We start from the raw sequence: 24,656 nt of genomic DNA, 5'->3' as shown, positions 1-24,656 counted from the left end.
AACAGAGGAGGAGCAGGAAGCATCAACTCCCATATGTCCCTTGACCAGGCAAGCCCGGGGTTTCGAACCGGCGACCTCAGGGTTCCAGGTCGACGCTTTATCCACTGCGCCACCACAGGTCAGGCAGTAAGATACAGACTTTAATTTCTTTTTTTTTGCCTGACTTGTGGTGGTGCAGTGGATAAAGCATCAACCTGGAATGCTCAGGTTGCTGGTTTGAAACCCTAGGTTTGCCTAGTCAAGACACATATGGGAGTTGATGCTTCTTGCTCCTCCCCACTCTCCCTCACTAAAAATGTATAGATAAAAATTAAAAAAAAATAAAAATAAAAAAGAAGAAACAGCCTGACCAGGTGGTAGTGCAGTGGATAGAGCTTTGGACTGGGACACAGAGGAACCAGATTTGAAACCCCAAGGTTGCTGGCTTGAGTGCAGGCTCACTAGCTTGAGCATGGTGTCACTGACTTGAGTGTGGAATCATAGACATGACCCCATGGTCACTGGCTTGAGCCCTAAGGTCGCTGGATTGTAGCCCAAGGTCCCTGGCTTGAGCAAGGGGTCACTCATTCTGCTGTAGCCCACCCCACCCCCGGTCAAGGCACATATGAGAAAGCAATCAATGAACAACTAAGGTGCCACCACGAAAAAATTTTTTTTTTTTACAGAGACAGAGAGTCAGAGAGAGGGATAGATAGGGACACAAAGACAGGAACGGAGAGAGATGAGAAGCATCAATCATCAGTTTTTTGTTGCAACACCTTAGTTGTTCATTGATTGCTTTCTCATATGGGCCTTCAGCAGACTGAGTAACCCCTTCCTGGAGCCAGCGACCTTGGGTCCAAGCTGGTGAGCTTTGCTCAAACCAGATGAGCCCTTGCTCAAGTTGGCGACCTCGGGGTCTCGAACCTGGGTACTTCGCATCCCAGTCCAATGCTCTATCCACTGCGCCACCGCCTGGTTAGGCTATAACGAAAACTTGATGCTTCTCATATCCTTTCCTATCTGTCCTTATTTGTCCCTCTCTCTGTCTCTGTCACACACACACACAAAAACAAGTCATATTTTTAAAATTCTGGTTTTTTAATTGTTGTGATATATTTTTTAATTATTTTAAGTTTATATTAAGTGCAAATTGGGAAGTAAATATTTGGGTCTAGAGCAGGCGTCTCAAACTCGCGGCCCGCCGAACAATTTTGTTCGGCCCGCAGACTAATATACGAAGTTCAAAATATTTTGGATAAAATTAAGTAAGCCCGTGGATTAGTCTGTGGGCCGCACAAAATTGTTCGGCGGGCCGCGAGTTTGAGACCCCTGCAGACGAATAAACAACCTCAGGAAAGGACAGTTGTTAGGAATAGAGTTCTGAAGAATATGCAGCCCAAATGGATGATGAGTATCTTTAATAAAACAAACTCATTTATAAATCAAAACTATGACATACCTTGAATTAGAAGTCCCAGTATAATATTATTGCTTAAAATACCAATAGCAACTAAATTCATATGAGCTCATGGTAGATTTCGTGGACATTTAATTCTATTTTTTTTGTGGACTTGTAAAATTCTTTGCTGTCTTTTTCCTGACAGAGGACAGAGCTGCCCAGTCCTTACTCAACAAGCTGATCAGAAACAACCTGGTCGATAACACAAACCAAGTGGAAGTCCTGCAGCGAGATCCAAACTCCCCCCTCTACTCAGTGAAGTCTTTTGAGGAGCTTCGTCTGTGAGTATTTACTTTCTTCCTCTCCCCTTTGTGTTTAGATAGAGATCTTAGGCCTGTTATATGTATTTGTCATCACACTGGAACATTTAGCTAACACAAATTTCATTTTAAAAATTCAGCTGCTTTGAGCTATTAAGTCTCCCAGTAATCTATAAAAATGTTATCTGCACTTACACATTGGGCTCTGTTAAGCATAGTTCAAGTATTGTTAGTTATACGCTGTGGGTAACAGCACTTAAAAAGAGAAAAAAATCCTGCAGATATATAACTTCTTTCCTCAACCAAAGAGACTGACTTGCATAGCTTCTTGCCTTTTGCTTATGATGAAGTGGAGACTGACTTGCACTGTTAACTGTTTTTCTAGGAAACCACAGCTTCTCCTGGGAGTCTATGCCATGGGCTTCAATCGTCCGTCCAAGATACAAGAGAACGCATTGCCTTTGATGCTTGCTGAGCCGTATGTGTCCTGACATAACCCTATCCCATTTTCAATTTTCTACTTTTTAAAAACTTTTATTTAAAAATACTTTTATTGGCCCTGGCCGGTTGGCTCAGCGGTAGAGCGTCGGCCTGGTGCGCGGGGGACCCGGGTTCGATTCCCGGCCAGGGCACATAGGAGAAGCGCCCATTTGCTTCTCCACCTCCCCCCTCCTTCCTCTCTGTCTCTCTCTTCCCCTCCCGCAGCCAAGGCTCCATTGGAGCAAAGATGGCCCGGGCGCTGGGGATGGCTCCTTGGCCTCTGCCCCAGGCGCTAGAGTGACTGGTCGCAGCAGAGCGATGCCCCGGAGGGGCAGAGCATCGCCCCCTGGTGGTCAGAGCGTCACCCCTGGTGGGCATGCCGGGTGGATCCCGGTCGGGTGCATGCGGGAGTCTGTCTGACTGTCTCTCCCCGTTTCCAACTTCAGAAAGAAAAATAATAATAAATAAAAATAAAAATACTTTTATTATTTTAAAATACAATACTAGTACTACATGCTCATTTTAGAAAAGTTAGAAAACAATGAAAAAATAAGAAAAATAATAATTTGTAATTTCTCCACATACATTAATATTTGGAGTAGAGATTTCTAGACTTTTTTGCTATATAAACTTATATATATATATATATCTTGAATGGTTATAAAATTTTTATATGCTTTTTTTTTTTTTTTTTTTTTGTATTTTTCTGTAGTTGGAAACAGGGAGGCAGTCAGACAGACTCCCGCATGCGCCTGACCAGGATCCACCCAGTATGCCCACCAGGGGGTGATGCTCTGCCCATCTGGGGCGTCGCTCTGTCGCAACCAGAGCCATTCTAGTGCCTGAGGCAGAGGCCATAGAGCCATCCTTAGCACCTGGGCCAACTTTACTCCAATGGAGCCTTGGCTGCGGGAGGGGAAGAGAGAGACAGAGAGGAAGGAGAGGGGGAGGGGTAGAGAAGCAGATGGACGCCTCTCCTGTGTGCCCTGGCCGGGAATTGAACCTGGGACTCCTGCACTCCAGGCCAACCCTCTACCACTGAGCCAACTGACCAGGGCAAATTTTTATATGCTTTTAAAAATTTTATTTACATGATCATCTTTCTATCATGGTAAATATACATTTATATCATTCATATACACTATGATTTTATTATATGGATATATAAAATTTGTGTTAAATGTAGTCAGCAAAAACCAAACTGTGTTCTAGAAGACCAGAATGGTACAATTACTAAGGTTGTTTTCTGGTACAATGCTTCTCACATTTTCATAGCTTATGAATCTCATAGGAATTTATTAAAATGCAAATTCTGATTCCAGTAGATTAGAGGTAGGAACAGAGAGGTTCACCATTTCTAGTAAGCTTCCAGGTGATAGCTGACCATCTATAACAAGCCTCTAAAGCAGCAATTTCCAACCTTTTCCATCTCGTGGCACACATAAACTAATGACTAAAATTCTGCAGCACACACACAAAAAATATTTTTTGCTAATCTGACAAAAGAAATAGGTATAATTTCTCTCTGTAAATAATTTTGATTCATTTACACCAGATGGCTATTGTGTTGACTTTGGTCTTTTCTTTTTTTTTGAAAATCTAAGGGAAAGAGGTCAGTGCCCCTGACTAAATAGTCAAATACTGTATTGCATGTTTTAAAAGTTTTTGTGGCATACCGGTTGAAAATCACTGCTCCAGAGCATGAGGAACTTTTTATAAAAATTGATTCTTACATTATATATGATTATGTAAAATTCTGGATAAACCCCTAAATCCTGAAACTCCTTCTCATATTTGTCTAAAATAGATATTTTAGGTCTTTTTGTTTTATTTTTAGTGACAGAGACAGAGAGATGGACAGATAGGGACAGATAGCAGACAGGAAGGGAGAGAGATGAGAAGCATCAATTCTTCATTGTAGCACCTTATTTATTGATTGCTTTCTCGTATGTGCCTTGAGTGGGGCAGGGGTGTGTGTGTGTGTGCTACAGCAGACCAAGTGACCCTTTGCTCAAGCCAACGACCTTGGATTCAAGCTGGTGAGCTTTGCTCAAACCAGATGAGCCCGTGCTTAAGCCAGTGACCTTGGGGTTTTGAACCTGGGTCCTCTGTGTCCCAGTCCAATGCTCTATCCACTGTACCACCACGTGGTCAGGCATATTTTAGGTTTTTATTTTCTCAAAATTTTTTTTGTTTTGTGTCATAATAGTGACATTGTTTCAAGATGGTGTCTTTTTATTTTTAAAGAGAGAGAGAGAGAGAGAGAGAGAGACAGTAAGGGAGATGAAAAGCATCAATTCTTCGTTGTGGCACCTTAGTTGTTCATTGATTGCTTTCTCATATGTGCTTTGACCGGGGGGCTCTAGCCAAGCCAATGACCACTTGCTCAAGCCAGAGACCTTGGTCTCAAGCCAGCGACCTTGGGTTTCAAGCCAGCAACCATGGGATCATGCCAATGATCCCATGCTCAAACCAATGAGCCTGCACTCATGCTAGTGAGCCCGTGCTTAAGCCTGCAACCTCAGGGTTTGAAACCTGGGACCTCAGCATCCCAGGTCAACGCTCTATCTACTGTACTGCACCCCCACCAGTCAGGTAGATGGTGTTTTTTTGTTTTTTGTTTTCTGTATTTTTCTGAAGCCGGAAACGGGGAGAGACAGACAGACTTCTGCATGCGCCCGACCGGGATCCACCCGGCACGCCCACCAGGGGAGACGCTCTGCCCACCAGGGGGCGATGTTCTGCCCCTCTGGGGCATCGCTCTGCCGCGACCAGAGCCACTCCAGCGCCTGGGGCAGAGGCCAAGGAGCCATCCCCAGCGCCCGGGCCATCTCCGCTCCAATGGAGCCTTGGCTGTGGGAGGGGAAGAGAGAGACAGAGAGGAAGGGGGGGGGTGGAGAAGCAAATGGGCGCCTCTCCTATGTGCCCTGGCCGGGAATCGAACCTGGGTCCCCCGCATGCCATGCCGACGCTCTACCGCTGAGCCAACCGGCCAGGGCCAAGCTTTATTTTTTTTTTTTTAATTTTATTTTTTCAGAGACAGAGAGAGAGTCAGAGAGAGGGATAGATAGGGACAGACAGACAGGAACGGAGAGAGATGAGAAACCTCAATCATTAGTTTTTCCTTGCGACATCTTAGTTGTTCATTGATTGCTTTCTCATATGTGCCTTTGACCGTGGGGCTACAGCACCAAGTAACTGCTTGCTTGAGCCAGCGACCTTGGGTCCAGGCCGGTGAGCTTTGCTCAAACCAGATGAGCCCACGCTCAAGCTGGCGACATCGGGGTCTCGAACCTGGGTCCTCCACATCCCAGTCCGATGCTCTATCCATTGTGCCACCGCCTGGTCAGGCTTTATTCATTTTTTATTAACTGAAAGGATACTTGAGATTTAAGCCCCTAAACAGTGTGTTTTCTTGTCCAGCCCACAGAACTTAATTGCCCAGTCTCAGTCTGGTACTGGTAAAACAGCTGCCTTTGTGTTGGCCATGCTCAGCCATGTAGAACCTGCAAACCGGTATCCCCAGGTAAGAGATGGGTGAAGTTGGTTTTTCTGCTAATGTGTAGCTAGAAGGGAAATGCCATTTGATGGCTTAAAAGCCACATCTTGTATTACTTTTTTTTTTTTTTTTTTCATTTTTCTGAAGCTGGAAATGGGGAGAGACAGTCAGACAGACTCCCGCATGCGCCCGACCGGAATCCACCCGGCACGCCCACCAGGGGCGACGCTCTGCCCACCAGGGGGCGATGCTCTACCCATCCTGGGCGTCGCCATATTGCGACCAGAGCCACTCTAGCGCCTGAGGCAGAGGCCACAGAGCCATCCCCAGCGCCCGGGCCATCTCTGCTCCAATGGAGCCTTAGCTGCGGGAGGGGAAGAGAGAGACAGAGAGGAAAGCGCAGCGGAGGGGTGGAGAAGCAAATGGGCGCTTCTCCTGTGTGCCCTGGCTGGGAATCGAACCCGGGTCCTCTGCACGCTAGGCCGACGCTCTACAGCTGAGCCAACCGGCCAGGGCCTTCTTGTATTACTTTTTACATAAACTAGAGCCCCTTAAGTTGGGCACAAACAACATAACTGATGTAGTAACAACAGAAAACCTGTTCCCTTCCGTGGTTTGCCAGTTCTGGGATACTGCTGATAAAGTTGAGAACTTTCTAAGGAAGTGAAAAGGAAGCTAATCTCCTATTTGAATTTCAGATCCTTGTTCACTTGTAGGTTTTGGAACTCCACTGGCCAGCAGGTCTTTTCAAGTGTCTTTACCCAGCCAGAGTTCTGACCCCTAAGAATTCTAACTTAGGACTTTGAAGTTTAAAGAATCATATAGTGTACACTTTATATATTCTTTCCTTCAGTCTTAGCTGGAAGAATAATTATTAAATTATTATTAAATAAATAATAAAAAATGGTAGTTTCTCATTGTAGAACTGTTGTCTTGAATTCTCACCCTGCACTCTTCCTACCAGTGTCTGTGCCTCTCCCCAACGTATGAGCTTGCCCTTCAAACAGGGAAAGTGATTGAGCAGATGGGCAAATTTTACCCTGAACTGAAGCTAGCTTATGCTGTTCGAGGAAATAAATGTGAGTATGAATATGTGATCCTAATTCATTAAACTAATAACTTTTTTTTAAGATTTTTAAAAATTTATTTATTTTAGAGAGGGATGTGGGAGGGGGAGAGAGAGAGAGAGAGGGAGAGAGAGAGAGAGAGATGAGTGAGGGAGGGGCAGGAAGCATCAACTCCCACATGTGCCTTGACCAGGCCAGGAGTTTCAGACCTGCCACCTAGCATTCCACGTTAACGCTCTATCCACTGCGCCACCACAGGCCTAAAAGTGTTTCTTTATGGTTCTTTTGTTTTGAACCAAGATCAAGTCAGTGTACATGCACTGCATTTGGTTATTGTGTTAGTTTCTTTCACTCTAGAACAGTCCCCTCACATTCTCCCCACCATTAACATTTGACTTTTTTTTTAATGTTTATTTTATTGATTTTAGAGAGAGGGGAAGGAAGAGAGAGAGACAGGAACATCAATCTGTTACTGTATGTGCCCTGAGCAGGTATCGAACCAGCAGCCTCTGTGCTTTGATATGATGCTGTAAACAACTGAGTTATATGGCCAGTATACATTTGACATTTTTGTTTGTTTTTTTACAGAGACAGAGAGTAAGAGAGAAGGATAGACAGGGACAGACAGACAGGAACGGAGAGATGAGAAGCATCAATCATCAGTTTTTCGTTGCACATTGCGACACCTTGCTTTTTTTTTTTTTTATTTTTTTATTTTTCTGAAGCTGGAAACGGGCAGAGACAGTCAGACAGACTCCCGCATGCGCCCGACCGGGATCCACCCGGCACGCCCACCAGGGGCGATGCTCTGCTGCGACCAGAGCCACTCTAGCGCCTGGGGCAGAGGCCAAGGAGCCATCCCCAGCGCCCGGGCCATCTTTGCTCCAATGGAGCCTTGGCTGCGGGAGGGGAAGAGAGAGACAGAGAGGAAGGAGGGGGGGGTTGGAGAAGCAAATGGGCGCTTCTCCTATGTGCTCTGTCCAGGAATCGAACCCGGGTCCCCCGCATGCAAGGCCATCACTCTACCGCTGAGCCAACTGGCCAAGGTCGAGACACCTTGCTTTCTCATATGTGCCTTGACCGCGGGCCTTCAGCAGACCAAGTAACCCCTTGCTCAAGCCAGCGAACTTGGGTCCAAGCTGGTGAGCTTTTGCTCAAACCAGATGAGCCCACGCTCAAGCTGGCGATCTCGGGGTCTTGAATCTGGGTCCTCCGCATCCCAGTCTGACGCTCTATCCACTACGCCACTGCCTGGTCAGGCCATTTGACTTTTTGTTTTTCTTTTTTAATGAATTTATTGGGGTGACATTGGTTCACAAAATCATATAGGTCCCAACCATACAGCTCAATAAAACATCATCAGCATATATTCACACATATGGTTCTTTTTTTAATACCTTTATTTTCTTTCATTTAGATCCCAAAATCATTTTGCATCTGACAGCTGTCAGTCTGTACCATGTATCCATCCATTTGACTTTTTAAACACACCTTTTTGGGCCCTGGCCAGTTGGCTCAGTGGTAGAGCGTCGGCCTGGCATGCAGAAGTCCCGGGTTCGATTCCCGGCGGGGCACACAGGAGAAGCACCCATCTGCTTCTCCACCCCTCCCCCTCTCCTTCCTCTCTGTCTCTCTCTTCCCCTCCCACAGCCAAGGCTCCATTGGAGCAAAGATGGCCCGGTTGCTGGGGATGGCTCCTTGGCCTCTGTCCCAGGTGCTAGAGTGGCTCTGGTTACAACAGAGCGAGGCCCCGGAGGAGCAGAGCATCGCCCCCTGGTGGGCAGAGCGTTGCCCCCTGGTGGGCGTGCCGGGTGGATCCCAGTCCGGCACATGCAGGAGTATGTCTGACTGTCTCTCCCCGTTTCTAGCTTCAGAAAAATACAAAAAATAAATAAATAAGTAAACACACCTTTTTGCTTATATTAAAATGTTCCTAATTTTGGATTTAATTGCCTAATTTCTTTTTAATGTTGTTAGAAGTGCAAAACTGTTCAAGAATGTTCATGCAAATAACTCTGGGAGCTTATTTGTATTCTTTTTTCTTTCTTCATATTTTTTACTTTTGTTTTACAACAAACTGATAATATTTAAGTAATGTAAATTTTCTTAGAAGTTTGGTTGAGTCCTATGGATATTTAACACAAACCTGTGATTTTATGACTCACTGAAATCTACTCTGTATACAGTGTCCTAAGGTAAAATCAGTTTTGAAAACTAAGATAATAAAACTTAGTAAAATATTGTTGTAAGATCATTAAAATATTGCAGTTTGGATTTGAGTTATAATGGCAGAGGATTATAAATAATGTTTTATTAGGGGCAGTAATTGTTAACTAAAATAAGCAGCATTTGTTAGTTTTGAATTGATTCAAAATTCACATTTGGGCATAATTTTGACTGTAAATACAGGAAGCTTGTATATGTCTGGTGAAGACTACAATTAAAGTATTAAAATTTGACTCATAAGTACCATCTAATTGAAAATAAAGAAGCAAATTCTCCATTTCAGGCTGTGCAGGGCCCAAATGTGTCATGATCTGCCAGGCCTACTCTAAGAAGCACTTTAAGGGAAGTAAATTGTGTCCTGGTTCGATAGCGTGGTTGGTTAGAGCATCATCCTGAAACACAGAGGTTGCCAGCTCGATCCCTTGTCAGGGCACATACAGGAACAGATCCATGTTCTTGTCTCTGGATCTCTCTTTCTCCCTTCCTCGCTCTCTAAAATCAATAAAATAAACATTAAAAAAAAAAGAGAGAGAGCCTGACCTGAGGTGGCACAGTGGATAAAGCATTGACCTGGAATGCTGAGGTCGCCGGTTCAAAACCCTGGGCTTGCCTGGTCAAGGCACATATGCGAGTTGATGCTTCCTGATCCTTCCCCTTTCTCTCTCTCTCTCTTTGTCTCTGTCTCTCTTCTCTAAAATGAATAAATAAAAAAAATAATTAAAAAGAAAAAAAGAGAGAGAGAGTGTGTGGTAGATTGTGTTTGAAAAGACAAATCCTTTTAAATATACCCCATTTATTGACCTGGGCACGGGGCACGTAAAGGTGGCTGACTTCTCTGACATAGATGCTAGGAGAGCTGAGGGGCATTGTGCACCTAGAGTAAGAAGAACTTTGAAAAAGTCTACTTGTTAAGAGATGCAATCCTGGTCTAGTTGGAATGATGGTGACAGAGAAAAAATAATGATACCAGATCCTTGAAAGACAATATAAAATAAAAAAGAATACCACTGAAAGGATTTTTTATCTTCTCATTGTTTATTTCTTCACTATATCTATTCAGCATTTCTGTCTTTCTCTGTGTGTGTGTGTGTGTATATGTGTTCATTAAATACTGTAGTGATAACCTAACCTTTCCTTAAAATATTAATGCAAACATCAAAATAATTGCATTAAAATACATTATAGCTTTAGAATTTCTCAGAGAACAGAGCTAGCTTTTCCATGGACATACCCATGAAAAACATCTTGTTTCCACAGTGGAAAGAGGTCAGAAGATAAGTGAGCAGATTGTCATTGGAACCCCTGGGACTGTCTTAGACTGGTGTGCCAAGCTCAAGTTCATTGACCCCAAGAAGATCAAGGTGTTTGTTCTAGATGAGGCTGATGTGATGATAGCTACTCAGGGCCACCAAGATCAGAGCATCCGCATCCAAAGGTAGGACTCTGGATCTGGGAGGAACTTCTCAGCCTCCTGAGCTACAAGTAAAAATCTTCTTCTGTGTGTCTCCTCCTGTTCGATTCGACTCTTCTTCTTTTTCGGCTGGGTTCTTTGCCTCAGATCCTTCAGAAGCATGTGTTGATGGGCCACGTCAGCACTGACCAGACTCCCAGCCTGGATTGAGGAACAAACAACAAACTTAGGAAACCCAACACCACCCCGTCCCTGCCCGTGTGCGCTTCTGCGTCTTCCCCACAGTGCTCCTCCGCCTGTGCCACCTTCCTGGGGATGCAGACCATCCAATCTTGGGGAGGCTGTGCTCTTCTTTGTTCCAGGGAAAAACTCAGTCATGCCAAATACCTGGGCCTTCCCTTGCAGGATGCTGCCCAGGAACTGCCAGATGCTGCTTTTCTCTGCCACCTTTGAAGACTCTGTATGGAAATTTGCCCAGAAAGTGGTTCCAGACCCAAACATTATCAAACTGAAGCGTGAGGAGGAGACATTGGACACCATCAAGCAGTATTACGTCCTGTGCAATAACAGAGACGAGAAGTTCCAGGCCTTGTGTAACCTCTATGGGGCCATCACCATTGCTCAAGCCATGATCTTCTGCCATGTGAGTAGCAGCAGCAGGCCTGCCGGGGAAGGAGCTCCACGGGAAGGTGTTGTCCAGCCCCCTCCCTCTCAGCCAGCTCCACCTTAGTGCTGGGAGGACTAGAATCACTTCTACCTGCCTCAGGGCATACACTCCACATAATATAATGAGTTATAAGGGGAAGACTGAAAATCTGAACCTCCTATGATCCTACTTCTTAGAGATAATGGGAAAAACTCCAAATAACATCCAATTAAATAATGTTAAAACATTAAGAATATATATACTTAAGAAACTGCCTGACCTGTGGTGGCGCAGTGGATAAAGCGTCGACCTGGAAATGCTGAGGTCGCCGGTTCAAAACCCTGGGCTTGCCTGGTCAAGGCACATATGGGAGTTGATGCTTCCTGCTCCTCCCCCTTCTCTCTCTCTGTCTCTCTCTTCTCTCCCTCTCTCTCTCCTTTCTAAAATGAATAAATAAATAAAATAAATAAATAAATAAAATTAAAAAAAAAAAAAAGAAATGAAAATCTTTGGTTGTAACCACATTCTTTCTACATAAACAGTAAGATTATTTAAGTAATTCATACCAAAAAAATCATGTGGCTAAAATTCTATTTGAAAAAGTTTAAGCCTACAGGATTTTAATGTAAATAAATGACAACAAGCCACTTTTCTGCAGGTGTTTTCATTTCTTTTTTTACAGGTATCTTCATTTAAAACAATTCTTTTCACTCCAGACCCGCAAAACAGCCAGTTGGCTGGCAGCAGAGCTCTCAAAAGAAGGCCACCAGGTGGCTCTGCTGAATGGTGAGATGATGGTGGAGCAGAGAGCTGCGGTGATTGACCGCTTCCGAGAGGGCAAAGAGAAGGTTCTGGTGACCACCAACGTGTGTGCCCGTGGTGAGCAACTTGTCCAGACTCGGGGTAGCGAGAGAAATCCTCATATATGACAAACTCGGAGGTTCAGGAGAGACCGGATGGGGGTGGGGTGACAATCTTTTCTAGGAGAGACTAGATTCTTTTGGCAGATAAGAACTTTCACAGAAGCCCAGAGTCCTGACGTGGTGGAAGGAAACGTACAGGAACTGACTGGTTTAGAATGGCGCCTACTCTCCTTGGGCATTGCTGAACTCCCATATGAGCCTTGACTGGGCAAGCCCAGGGTTTCGAACACTGACTTCATAAATTCGTTAGCACCTATAGAACTCCTCTGGGTTCTGTTAGGTGCTTCTTGTCCCTGAATTCCAGAGCGGGCCCACCCAGACTCCTCCCACCCAAAGCTGGTGTATGTGGCCTGTGGGCGAGCAACAGTGATTTCTGTCTCCCGTCCTTACTGTCCTCCACTTCTCCTTCGTGCAGGTATCGATGTAGAACAGGTGTCTGTTGTCATCAACTTTGACCTTCCTGTGGACAAGGATGGGAACCCGGACAACGAGACCTACCTGCACCGGATCGGGCGCACTGGGCGCTTTGGCAAGAGGGGCCTGGCAGTGAACATGGTTGACAGCAAGCACAGCATGAACATCCTCAACAGAATCCAGGAGCATTTTAGTGAGTCCCTGGGGGTGTCCTTGCCGGGCCCTTTCCTTACGGGCGCAGACCCAGGGGTTGAGAGAAAGATAGGTTTTTCCAAGGTCCTAGAGAGGCTTTGTGTCTGTCCACATTCCCCTCCTTCCCTACACTATGGAAGTTCTCAAAGAGCACACCTGGAGGGTTCAGTGTTAGGGACTCGAATGAATGACAGTTCCCCCTTGCCCAGGCCTCGGCTGTTGCTGTCAGTGTCCCTTTCTCAGGCACCAGAAGCCTTTGGGGTTAAAGGAAGGATGGATGTGGCCAAAAGGAGGGCTCCTTCCCAGCCAGGGCGGAGACCTGTGTGTTTCCTCTCCCTGCCCTGCTGCCCCTTCCCTGGATGTGTGTCTCCATGGTAACCCCATGTTGCTCTCTCCTTGAATCTTTTCTCCCTCAGATAAGAAAATAGAGAGACTGGACACGGATGATTTGGACGAGATTGAGAAAATAGCTAACTGAGAAGCTCCACCCGTCATTGGTGCCCACCCTTGGCAGTCCCGTAAATGGGAGACTAGTACAGGCCTCAACAGTCACCACAAAGACGAAGGCACGAATAGAGAGAAACTACCTACCTCATTTTAAATTACGTTTGGACTTGACAAAAATTGTGCAAATGATGGAGGAAGGTAGAAAAATTGTTTACACGACTTTTAAAGATTAGGCGTGAATACACAGAAATTTACCTTTTGGAAATTCCGTCTTGTTTCTGGCCATTGTTACACTACTTTAGATGCTGTAACTGATCCCTTGCTAAGGATCTGTCTCGCAGCCCCTGCCTGTTCTTTGGGTAGGAATGTTCAGGCCAACCTCCAGCTCTGCTGAAAATGATAGAATAGAGGTGAAGTGGGAACACAGAGAGAGAGGCCCCAAGTAGGAGTATGGGTTTAGGCAGAGGAGACCTCTAAGCTGCTGCTTTGGATTTGGGGTGGGACAGCTCATCTGAGTGTTGTCAGCCCACTCTGTCCTGATGCCCATAGTAGGAAGGGATTTGCTAAGCATGAAACAAAATGCTAAGCATGGACCAAAATGCCAATCTATGACCTTTAGTGTATGCAATTCTGTGTTGCGAGACCATGACCCATTCTTCTCAGAACACGCGATCTGTGTGCAGTGCACATCTGACTACTGGTGTGTCCCTTGCTTTTGCTTGAGCAACTCCTATGAAGAAGTCATCATGGAGGATTAGTAGTGGCTCTAGCTTGCTCTAAAACCTGGTCTTGCAGGCACCTGCAGCATCTGTTTTACATCCCTAACATCACCTTGACCTTTCAGTCGCTCCAGGTAAATAAAATGTGATCTGAGGTTTGGATCCTCAGTGAAAATTGTGGTTTCAAGTCCTGAATGGCCAGGCTCAAGGCAGCTCCAGAAGTGATCTGCAGTAGTCACAAATTCTGGCTTTGTCTTCAGATCCCAGAAGGCAAGTTTTGTAAGAGCTGGAGAATGAGTTCAAACATTTGGCATCATGATTGTAAAGGGATACTGAACATATGTGTTCAATGCTTGGAATACAAACAGGTGCAACTAAAGGATTTGGTGAACTATAGCCGTTGTGCAAGGCAATAGTAATTGCCAAGACCTTTACTCCATCCTTATTTAGCATCTTTGTGCAGAATAGTCAGAGCAAATAATAGTAATGGATATTTCCTCATACCTGGCCAAGGCTGTTGGTACCCACTAATTGACAAAGATGAGATGAAACAGTTGCAAGAGCAATATGAAACACCAGCCAAAGGAGTCCTCTTCTGCTTTGACTTTGATACAGAACTGCCACTTCTGTATCACTTTTGTATCACTTCTATACCTAGGATCAGGCTTGGAAGAGGGGTTTTCTATGATGAGAACTACTCCAATTTCAGACCTTCCTTGTAGGTGTTTCTGTGTTTTAGGGCTAGATCTATCTCCTGGGGAAGAAGACCACCACTACCAGCTTCCAGGTGGTCATGTTAATCTGACATAGGTACTGCAGAGAGACTGACACTTTGCCAATCCTGCCCCATTCCTCCATTGGGCGCTTGACTCTATGGAGCCTTCTCTACGCTTCTGGCCAACTCTGGACCACCTTGGGAGTCTTAGAAGAAATTTAACTCCCCCCCACGAAGTTCTATGGACCAACCCTGAAATAACTAAAAACAAAGGCAATAATTAAAGAACTACGGAGTCCAAACAGGCTTTAGGCTGTGCATACCCCCACCTTACAACACGTATAACCCATCTACTGAGAAGCCCTAAAGCTGGGCAGGAAAATGGAAGCAATGTGCTTTAGACTCTTCAATAGTATGAGTAAATAGTATCCAGTGGAAATCTAGATCATAGTTCTCAATCTGGGCTTAGACCCCAGAACTCACTAGATGGGTTTTGTAGAGTCTGAAGTATCTGCAGTTTTTTTAGTTTAAAAACATTTCCTTGGGGAGGGAGACTCAAAGCAATGTGTGTTTTAAAAAGTTAAGAGTCTCTGTTTTGGATGGCTCTGGAATGTCACCCCAGTGCCACTGCAGTCCATATTCCTTCACAGATCATATTCACCGCCACCAGTGCGTGGCTCCCAGGGCTCACTGGACCACAGCTACCTCTGTGACCTTGTCCAGTTTTGAGATATCAGTGATGTAAAAATATATTGAGCCCTTGGTGAACTTCAGTCCCCAGAGTTTCTTTTACTATTTTTAGTAAGTTCCTATATATGGATATATATAGTAAGTTCCTATATATGGATAACCAGAGAAATTCACTTGGGAAAAGGAGATTTTGGTCCAGTGGAAGATTCTGGATGTTCATTATCCACAAACAATGGATTTTACTGGTTATTTTGAGTGTCATTTGTTGGCTGTCTGCATAAGAACTAATCAATTGTTTATGTTTTATTTACTAATATTAACTGAACTTAATTGTGACATTCATTTTACTAATATTAATGACTATAAAAGAAAACAGCATGTTTGGTTACTGATATTAGTAATCATGCACAAGTGAAGACTCATATATTATTCCATAAGCTAGTCATCAGCTTATATTACTGTTCCATTTCAGAGCTGACATTGCTCCAACATGAGTAGTTGGGATGGCTCCATAGGCCAAGGGCCCAACTAAGTAGTTGCCAGAGGCCTGCTCACATTCCTTTTTTTCCTGATGATAAACCAGAGGACGCTGGCTGACTAATAAGAAAGAGGTAGATGCCAGCAAATACAAAGTCCTTACATTCTATTTTTCTAGTCTTAGGAAAGAAATAAAAATAGGACTTGGAAAGAGCTCTTCTCCCTTTGTTGTTCTCGTCACTTATTATTTAACTTGAAGGCCATTTCATTCAAAGTACCATTGGTATTCAGAAGGTAAGGATTTCTGAGGTAAGGAAAGATTCATGACTGACCAGGTGGTGGCGCAGTGGATAGAGCGTTGGACTGGGATGCGGAAGGACCCAGGTTCGAGACCCCGAGGTCGCCAGCTTGAGCGCGGGCTCATCTGGCTTGAGCAAAGAGCTCACCAGCGTAGACCCAAGGTCGCTGGCTCCAGCAGGGGGTTACTCGGTCTGCTGAAGGCCTGCTGAAGGCCCGCAGTCAAGGCACATGTGAGAAAGCAATCAATGAACAACTAAGAAGTCGCAACGCGCAATGAGAAACTGATGATTGATACTTCTCATCTCTCTCCGTTCCTGTCTGTCTGTCCCTATCTCTGCCTCTGTAAAAAAAAAAAAAAAAGATTCATGCAGGAGTGGAGTTTACTTATGAAAGAAAGATGGGATTTCACCAGGATAAACACATTATACAGAAAAGGTAGTAAGTAGTAAGGTAAGCAGCATAGCCATGTGGGCAGAGAAAAGTCTAAGGTGGAAAATGGAGAATTGATTGAGCAGTATTTGGAGTTACTAGTAAATTATCATAGATTCTCAAAACAGGAAGTAATGGAATCATCATTTTTTGTCTATGGGGGGACTTATCTAGCACAGTGGTCCGCAAACTCATTAGTCAACAGAGCCAAATATCAACAGTACAATTGAAATTTCTTTTGATAGCCAAAATTTTTAAACTTAAACTATATAGGTAGGTACATTGTTACTAACTTAATTAGGGCTGACCAACACCTCCGCGTGTACCTGCACACCCGCACGTGGTATTTTGTGGAAGAGCCACACTCAAGGGACCAAAGAGCTGCGTGTGGCTCACGAGCTCCGGTTTGCCGACCACTGATCTAGTAAAATTATATAGAATATGCTGGAGTTGGAAAAGGTTGGCATCTGAGAAAACAAAAGATTATTCCATTAGTCCCATCACACAGTGAGTGCCAGGGTTTCATTGGTTGTACTAAAAATGCAGGACTGGACTGGAGAGATATTACAGAGGAAGAATGGCAGACTTTTATATCGATTTACTCTTGTTAGTCCAAAGAGGATTTGTGACTCAATAATTAAATGCACTATACAAAATAATTCTGGGGAGAAACCTAAAGAGAAGGTTTGGAAAGAACAGATGACATCAGGATTGAGTCACAGCCTGTCACTTTTGCAAGACAGGACTGGCCCCTCTCCTTCACCAACACCACCCAAGCTGTTGTAGATCTCAGGAACTCTTCAGGTTTCTCCTGGTCTGGGACATAGATATCAGTTCTTAGGAACCCCCTGCAGCTTTACCTGACTTCGCTTTTCTGATTGCAGTATCTTCCAAAAATGATACAGTGGAGGTGAGGGGACATGAGGGGCTGATGCTAGAAGATTCCAGTGTTCTAATGCTGAATCTGGGACAGGGATTTCCCAGGCTAACTTCAAACACCTAGTGGGAAGTGAGAGGCCTGCTGGGGATATGCTTGGAGGATGTTTGTCTCACTCCTACTTTATACCCTCTCTTTCTTCAGCCCCTGCTGTTGGATGCTTCTGCTTTGGCTTAGAAACGGTTTTGGTATTAGTATTCAGCAGAGAAAGGGGGTTCTCCACGGTACTAATTACATAGTAGTTCTAAAAGTAAAATGAGGTGGCCCTGGCCGGTTGGCTCAGTGGTAGAGCGTTGGCCTGGCGTGCAGAAGTCCCAGGTTCGATTCCCTGCCAGGGCAGACAGGAGAAGCGCCCATCTGCTTCTCCACCCCTCCCCCTCTCCTTCCTCCCTGTCTCTCTCTTCCCCTCCCGCGGCGAGGCTCCATTGGAGCAAAGATGGCCCGGGCGCTGAGGATGGCTCCTTGGCCTCTGCCCCAGGTGCTAGAGTGGCTCTAGTCGCAACAGAGCGACGCCCTGGAAGGGCAGAGCATCGCCCCTGGTGGGCAGATGGTTGCCCCCCTGGTGGGCGTGCCGGGTGGATCCTGGTCGGGCGCATGCGAGAGTCTGTCTGACTGTCTCTCCCCGTTTCCAGCTTCAGAAAAAAAATAAATAAATAAATAAAATAAAATAAATAAAAATAAAAGTAAATGAGGTATAGAAGTAGGTGGAGGAAAGAATATTAAATGAGGCTTGACAGTGGTGGTTGATTAGTATGTCAGCTGCTCAGATGACACACCTCTTCTGCTTTATTAGTATCTAATAGGCAGAGGTGGTTGGGTGGCAGACCTTTCTTTTGTGTAGCCTTATTGCCCAGGACTACAGCCATTTCCTTCTCCCAGAGGAAATGGGCTGAGGGTTTTTTAGATGGAACTCTCCTAGAAATACTAGTACACATTTTGTGAGTCTTTGCAACTGTTCCATTTATATCCTCAGCCATGTTTCCTGTCCTTGGAATTCTCCAGTTGGAGAAAAGCCATAGTCTTGGGTTCTACCCCTAAATCCCTGAAAGCAAATGTCTCCACACTTAGACTTGACAGAACATGAGTTAGCCCCTTAGGTTGTGTGGCCATGTGTGCTAGGTGTATTGTTATCTGGTCTGTGTTCCTCTTGGACACCAACAGCTTCTAAATTTACATGAAAATCATCCTGATAAACCAATGTCATTTGAGCCCAGGTTTAACAACAAATTAACAACAAAACAGGTTCCAGTGTTTCAGTATTGCTTTGTTAATTTCTAAAACAAGGAGGGCTATCCTAGAGGAACAAATTAAATATTGTTCTATTTATATGATTTCATATTTAACATCAATGGAGAGGACAGCTTCATAAAAATCTGCAATGCCTCCGGCCTCATAGATCATTAGTTCTTTCTGGTTAACTCCCCTGCTCTGTTCACGGACCGTTTCAAGCCTCACGTCAAACTTCCAACCCCATTACCAACCTTACTGGCTTCAGGCTGGATGCCCTCTTTGGGATATAAACGCTAGCAGAGGGGAGGAATTGGTAACCCTGGCAGAGCTGCTCCAAACAGGCTGACCGGTTTCGTAGTTCAGTTGGAGCCTTATCCTAGACCTCCCTGAGCAATCAACTGGATTAAACATGTCAATCAGCATTCTGACAAGTACAGGCCATGAAATAATAAAAATAAATTTCAGCCTGACCTGTGCTGGTGCAGTGGATAAAGCGTCAACCTGGAAACACTGAGGTTGCCGGTTCAAAACCCTGGCTTGCCTGACCTGTGGTGGCGCAGTGGATAAAGCGTTTACCTGGAAATGCTGAGGTCACTGGTTCAAAACCCTGGGCTTGCCTGGTCAAGGCACATATGGGAGTTGATGCTTCCTGCTCCTCCCCCCGTTCTCTCTCTATCTCTCCCTTTCTCTCTCTCTCCCCTCTCTCTCTAATAAAAATGAATAAATAAAATCTAAAAAAGTAAAAAACAACAAAAAAAAACCCTGGCTTGCCTGGTCAAGGCACATATGGGAGTTGATGCTTCCCGCTCCTCCCCCTTCTCTATTTCTCTCTCTCTCTCCCCCCTAAAATAAATAAACAAAAATTAAAAAAAAATTTCAGTAAACATCCTACAAATCCAATGCTGCCAAAATCCTACTTCAAGTTCCCTGGTGACCATATTTATAGCTCTAGGAATTGTGTTTCAGTGGAAGCAATGTATTGTAGGAATCACCATCTCAGTTACAGTAGCTACACTTTGTAATGAAATAGCAATGGAGAGAAGGCAGTGGGGACCCAGACTTCAACCTTTGCTCTATAGACCTCTGCCACAAAGAACTTCCAATTCAGTTTTCTAGTGTTGCTGCTTTTGATTCTGATGACAGTTTTGCTGTGTAGACATTTGAAATAGAAGAGTAAGAGGGGGAGGTGCCTCAAAATCTAGTTTTGTGTCTTTTTAAAAAAGTGATTATGGGCCTGACCTGTGGTGTTGCAGTGGATAAAGTGTCAACCTGGAACGCTGAGGTCGCCAGTTCAAAACCCTGAGTTTGCCTGGTCAAGGCACATATGGGAGTTGATGCTTCCTGCTTCTCCCCCTTCTCTCTCTCTCTCTTTCTCTCCCCTCTCTCTAAAAATGAATAAATGAAATCCAAAAAGTTTTTTTTTAATTAAAAAGTGAGTACAACAATATTAAGACAGAAGGAGCATTTTCCCTCAGAAGACCAATTAGCAGTCTCCCCTGGGATCGCTACTTGACATGGAATTAGACTCTGGTGCTATCTCCTAGCAGTAGTTTACTAATAGCGAAGACACTGAGAATTGGATTAGTTCTTTGGGAAGATGACATGGTATTTGGGATTCTCATTTCTGTAGCATACAGTGCATGCCTTCTGTTTTAATGAGTGGTTAAGTGCTGAGAACACATTCTCAGCCCCCATCCCCTTTTCTACAGTACAAATAAATTTATTACTACCAGCATTTTTTAACCTTTGATTTTTTCATTACAATTGTGTTATGTTTCATTTTTTAATTGACACATACATGGAGTGTAATGAACAGATGTTAGGTGTATAATTCTGGGTATTAACAATTGTATACACACGTGTAACCACTACTCCAATTAGGATACGGAACATTTTCATCACCCCGAAAGTTCCTTGGTGCCCTTGCAATCAATCCTACTCACCACAGCCCATCCCCAGGTAACCACTGTTCTGATTTCTATCATTATAAATTAGATCTTCCTGTTTTGAATTTATATAAATGGAATTGTCTACATGTACTCCTTTTGTGTCTGGATTCTTTCACTCAACATAATGTCTGAGATGTGAAATCACTTTTTTGTGTTGTTGCATGTATCAGTAGTTAATTCCTTTTGCGTTTTAAATCAATGTTATTGAGAGGTATAATTTATATTCAATAAAATGACATTTTAAATACAGGCATACCTCACAGATATTGCGGGTTCAGTTCTAGATCTCTAATAAAGCAATATCACAATAAAAACGAGTGGCAATCTTTTTGCTGATGGAGGGTCCTACCTTCAGTTTGAAAAAAAAACACCTGTGAATGACAATAAAATTAAGCACAATAAAATGAAGTGTACAATTCTACGCGTTTTAGCAAATTTATACATCTATGTAACCCGGCAAGTGACCATTTCTATCACCCCAGGAAGTTCCCTTGTCTCCTGCCCAACCTACCCCTTCCAAAGGCAACCACTGTTCTATTATCATTACAGATTTCACTTTTTTCATATTCTTAAATCTTATATAAATGGATCATACAATATATCTTTTCTATGAAGTTATTTGTTATTTATTGGGGTAACATTGGTTAATAAAATTATATAGGTTTCTGGTGTACAATTCTATAATACATCATCTGTACATTGTATTGCATGTTCACCCTGATTCAAGTCTCCTTCCATCACCAGTTATCACCCCTTAACCCTCTTCTACCTCCTCCAACCCCAATATATCTTGTGTCTGGCATCTTTCCTTCAACATAATTCTTTCAGGTTAATCTATTTCTACATGTGTATCTGTAGTTTGTTGCTTTTTATTGCTTGTAGTATTCCATTGAATAAATACTATAATTTATCCATTCTCCTCTTGATGGGCATTTGGGTTGTTCACATTTTGGGGCAATTTTGAGTACCTGTTATGAACATTTCTGTACAAGTTTTTTTATTTCCCCTGTATTTTTCTGAAGCCGGAAATGGGGAGAGACAGTCAGACAGACTCCCGCATGCGCCCGACCGGGATCCACCCGGCATGCCCACCAGGGGGGCGACGCTCTGCCCACCAGGGGGCGATGCTCTGGCCCTTCGGGGCCTCGCTCTGTTGAGACCAGAGCCACTCTAGCGCCTGGGGCAGAGGCCGAGGAGCCATCCCCAGTGCCCGGGCCATCTGTGCTCCAATGGAGCCTCGGCTACTGGAGGGGAAGAGAGAGACAGAGAGGAAGGAGAGGAGGAGGGGTGGAGAAGCAGATGGACACTTCTCCTGTGTGCCCTGGCTGGGAATCGAACCCGGGATGCCTGCACGCCAGGCTGACACTCTACCACTGAGCCAACCGGCCAGGGCTTCTGTACAACTCTTTTTGTGGACATGTTTCATTTCCTTGGATAATAAGTAGGAGTAGAATTGCAGGTATGTTTAACTTCTTGAGAAACTGCCAGTTATACAAAACCATTTTGCCATTTTACATTCTCTCTAGATTTCTATAAGAAGTATAGTTGCTCCTGACAAAGTTTGTTTGCTTGACCAAACTTTAGTCAGGCTCCTGATCCTTCTCCTAGGCCCATTTGTGCACTTCCTTGTACAAACCAGTTTTTGTTGTTGTTGTTTTTTTACAGAGACAGAGAGAGTCAGAGAGAGGGCTAGTCAAGGACAGACAGACATGAACGGAGAGAGATGAGAAGCATCAATCATTAGTTTTTCATTGCACGTTGCAACACCTTAGTTGTTCACTGATTGCTTTCTCATATGTGCCTTGACCGCGGGCCTTCAGCAGACTGAGTACATCCTTGATAGAGCCAGCGACCTTGGGTTCAATCTGGTGGGCTTTTGCTCAAACCAGATGAGCCCGCGCTCAAGATGGTGACTACGGGTTCTCGAACCTGGGTCCTCTGCATCCCAGTCCGACGCTCTATCCACTGTGCCATCGCCTGGTCAGGCTACAAGCCAGTTTTAGCAAGAACATCCCACCCTTGATATCTGCTTATCCTCAGTATCTGATCATGTTCTTCTTCTTCCATCCCCTAGGTGATGTCTGATCAACCCTGAATTCTGCTCAGTGTTAAGTTGGTTTAACCAGAGCTCTCTATCCCTAATGTCTTCTCTTAGAAAAAAATTTTTTTTTCTTTCTGAAGCTGGAAACAGGGAGAGACAGTCAGACAGACTCCCACATGCGCCCGACCGGGATCCATCTGGCACGCCCACCAGGGGCTACGCTCTGCCCACCAGGGGGCGATGCTCTGCCCATGCTGGGCGTCGCCATGTTGCGACCAGAGCCACTCTAGCGCCTGAGGTATAGGCCACGGAGCCATCCCCAGCGCCCGGGCCATCCCTGCTCCAATGGAGCCTCGGCTGTGGGAGGGGAAGAGAGAGACAGAGGAAGGCACGGCGGAGGGGTGGAGAAGCAAATGGGCGCCTCTCCTGTGTGCCCTAGCCAGGAATTGAACCCGGGTCCTCCGCACGCTAGGCCGACGCGCTACTGCTGAGCCAACCAGCCAGGGCTCTTAGAAATTTTTTATCCATTGGACACCCCTCCCCTTAAATTCCCACTTGCCCATGCTCAGTATCACAATGGTGCTGAATAAAGTCTGCATTTATTTAAAAAGACTATATTTTATTTATTGACTTTATACAGAGAGGGGAGTGGAATGAAAAGTAGTTGCTTCACTCTAGCTGTTCATTGATAGCCTGCAGTATGTGCCTTGACCGGGCAAGACTAGGGTTTTGAGCTGGTGACATCAGCATTTCAATCAGTGCTCTATCTACTGTGCCATCACAGGCCAGGCTAACAAGTGTCATTTTTACTTTTTTTTTTTTTTTAAAGACTTTATTTATTTTAGAGAGGAGAGAGAGAGAGAGAGAGAAGGGAGGAGCAGGAAGCTTCAACTCCCATATGTGCCTTGACCAGGCAAGCCCAGGGTTTTGAACCGACGACCTCACCATTCCAGGTCGATGCTTTATCCACTGCGCCACCACAGGTCAGGCTTACTTTTTTCTTTAACATTCTACTTCCTTAACAACACATAGTGGCTCAATCTTTAATTTTAACTATTTAAACGGGTATACAGTGGTATCTCATTGTGACTTGGATTGGCATTTCCTTAATAAGTAACGATCTTGAGCCCCTTTTCATGTGCTGACAGTTAATCCTGTTTTGTAAACTATTCAAGTCATTCCCACATTGACATGATGTTGTGATGATTAAAAATGTGTCCTAGAGCAGTGGTCCCCAACCCCCGGGCCGCGGATCGGTACCGGTACCGGTCCATGGGTCATTTGGTACTGGTCCGCAGAGAAAGAATAACTTACATTATTTCCGTTTTATTTACATTTAAGTCTGAACGATGTTTTATTTTTTAAAAATGACCAGATTCCCTCTGTTACATCTGTCTAAGACTCACTCTTGACGCTTGTCTCAGTCACGTGATACATTTATCTGTCCCACTCTAAAGGCCGGTCCGTGAAAATATTTTCTGACATTAAACCGGTCCGTGGCCCATAAAATGTTGGAGACCACTGTCCTAGAGTACTACATATTGAACTACAATCTCTTAACATCTGTTCATCCATACACTAAAGAACATTTGAGAGTAAATATGTGTCATGAACTTGTCTAGATTCACTAATCAGCTGACATAAGAAATTTTGCTCTTGTTTTATAGAGTTCATATTCTAGTGCAGAGAGACAAACCTACAGCCAACAAATATAATGCTTTTAGATGGTGTAAAAATGCCCAATGAAGTGTTACCAATTAATGATAAAACATCAGAAAGGAGTTAGGCAATTTATGTGATAGGAACTTGGTGGATTATTATGCCCTTACATTGATAATTATGTGTTTAAAAATTCTTAGCCGTATATAAAAAGGTCAAGTTCTAAATTGTATGTGTACTTTGTTTAGGACTACGTAAACTGTGCTGTGACGGGTATGGAGAAATACGGGAATGACCCAAAAGAAAATAATGACGTTGTATTATATCTTTTGGAGTGGTGGGATTATGAGACGTGGAGGATGGGTTCCGGTTTCGTTTTTGTTTTCGTTGTCTTACCTGTTAGCGCGTTGTTAACTGTAGAAACTGACATCATGTAGTCCCATGAGACTTTCCTTTGTATAAGGCTTTAGAGTTCAGAAATTTATACATTTAATGAGACGTAGC

General features: G+C 44.3%; 1 protein-coding gene across 2 annotated transcripts in view; it reads left to right on the top strand.

Annotated features, from left to right (window-relative positions):
• LOC136313486 (ATP-dependent RNA helicase DDX19B) overlaps window positions 1-20,538 on the top strand; it is a 35,726-nt gene extending 15,188 nt beyond the window's left edge. For both annotated transcript variants that reach the window (XM_066243887.1, XM_066243888.1), the window contains exons 4-12: window positions 1,587-1,722; window positions 2,087-2,179; window positions 5,605-5,707; window positions 6,645-6,759; window positions 10,231-10,408; window positions 10,790-11,027; window positions 11,747-11,909; window positions 12,369-12,560; window positions 12,976-20,538. In XM_066243887.1, coding sequence (XP_066099984.1) covers window positions 1,587-1,722; window positions 2,087-2,179; window positions 5,605-5,707; window positions 6,645-6,759; window positions 10,231-10,408; window positions 10,790-11,027; window positions 11,747-11,909; window positions 12,369-12,560; window positions 12,976-13,037 — 1,280 coding nt within the window. In that variant the 3' untranslated portion in view covers window positions 13,038-20,538. The remainder of the gene's footprint in view (window positions 1-1,586; window positions 1,723-2,086; window positions 2,180-5,604; window positions 5,708-6,644; window positions 6,760-10,230; window positions 10,409-10,789; window positions 11,028-11,746; window positions 11,910-12,368; window positions 12,561-12,975) is intronic.
• The last annotated feature ends 4,118 nt before the right edge of the window (window positions 20,539-24,656 follow it).

Source organism: Saccopteryx bilineata, chromosome 9 (assembly GCF_036850765.1).
Source record: "Saccopteryx bilineata isolate mSacBil1 chromosome 9, mSacBil1_pri_phased_curated, whole genome shotgun sequence".
Lineage (NCBI taxonomy): Eukaryota > Metazoa > Chordata > Mammalia > Chiroptera > Emballonuridae > Saccopteryx > Saccopteryx bilineata.
Note: the sequence above shows the minus strand (reverse complement) of the source record. Positions and strands in the feature narration are given on the sequence as shown.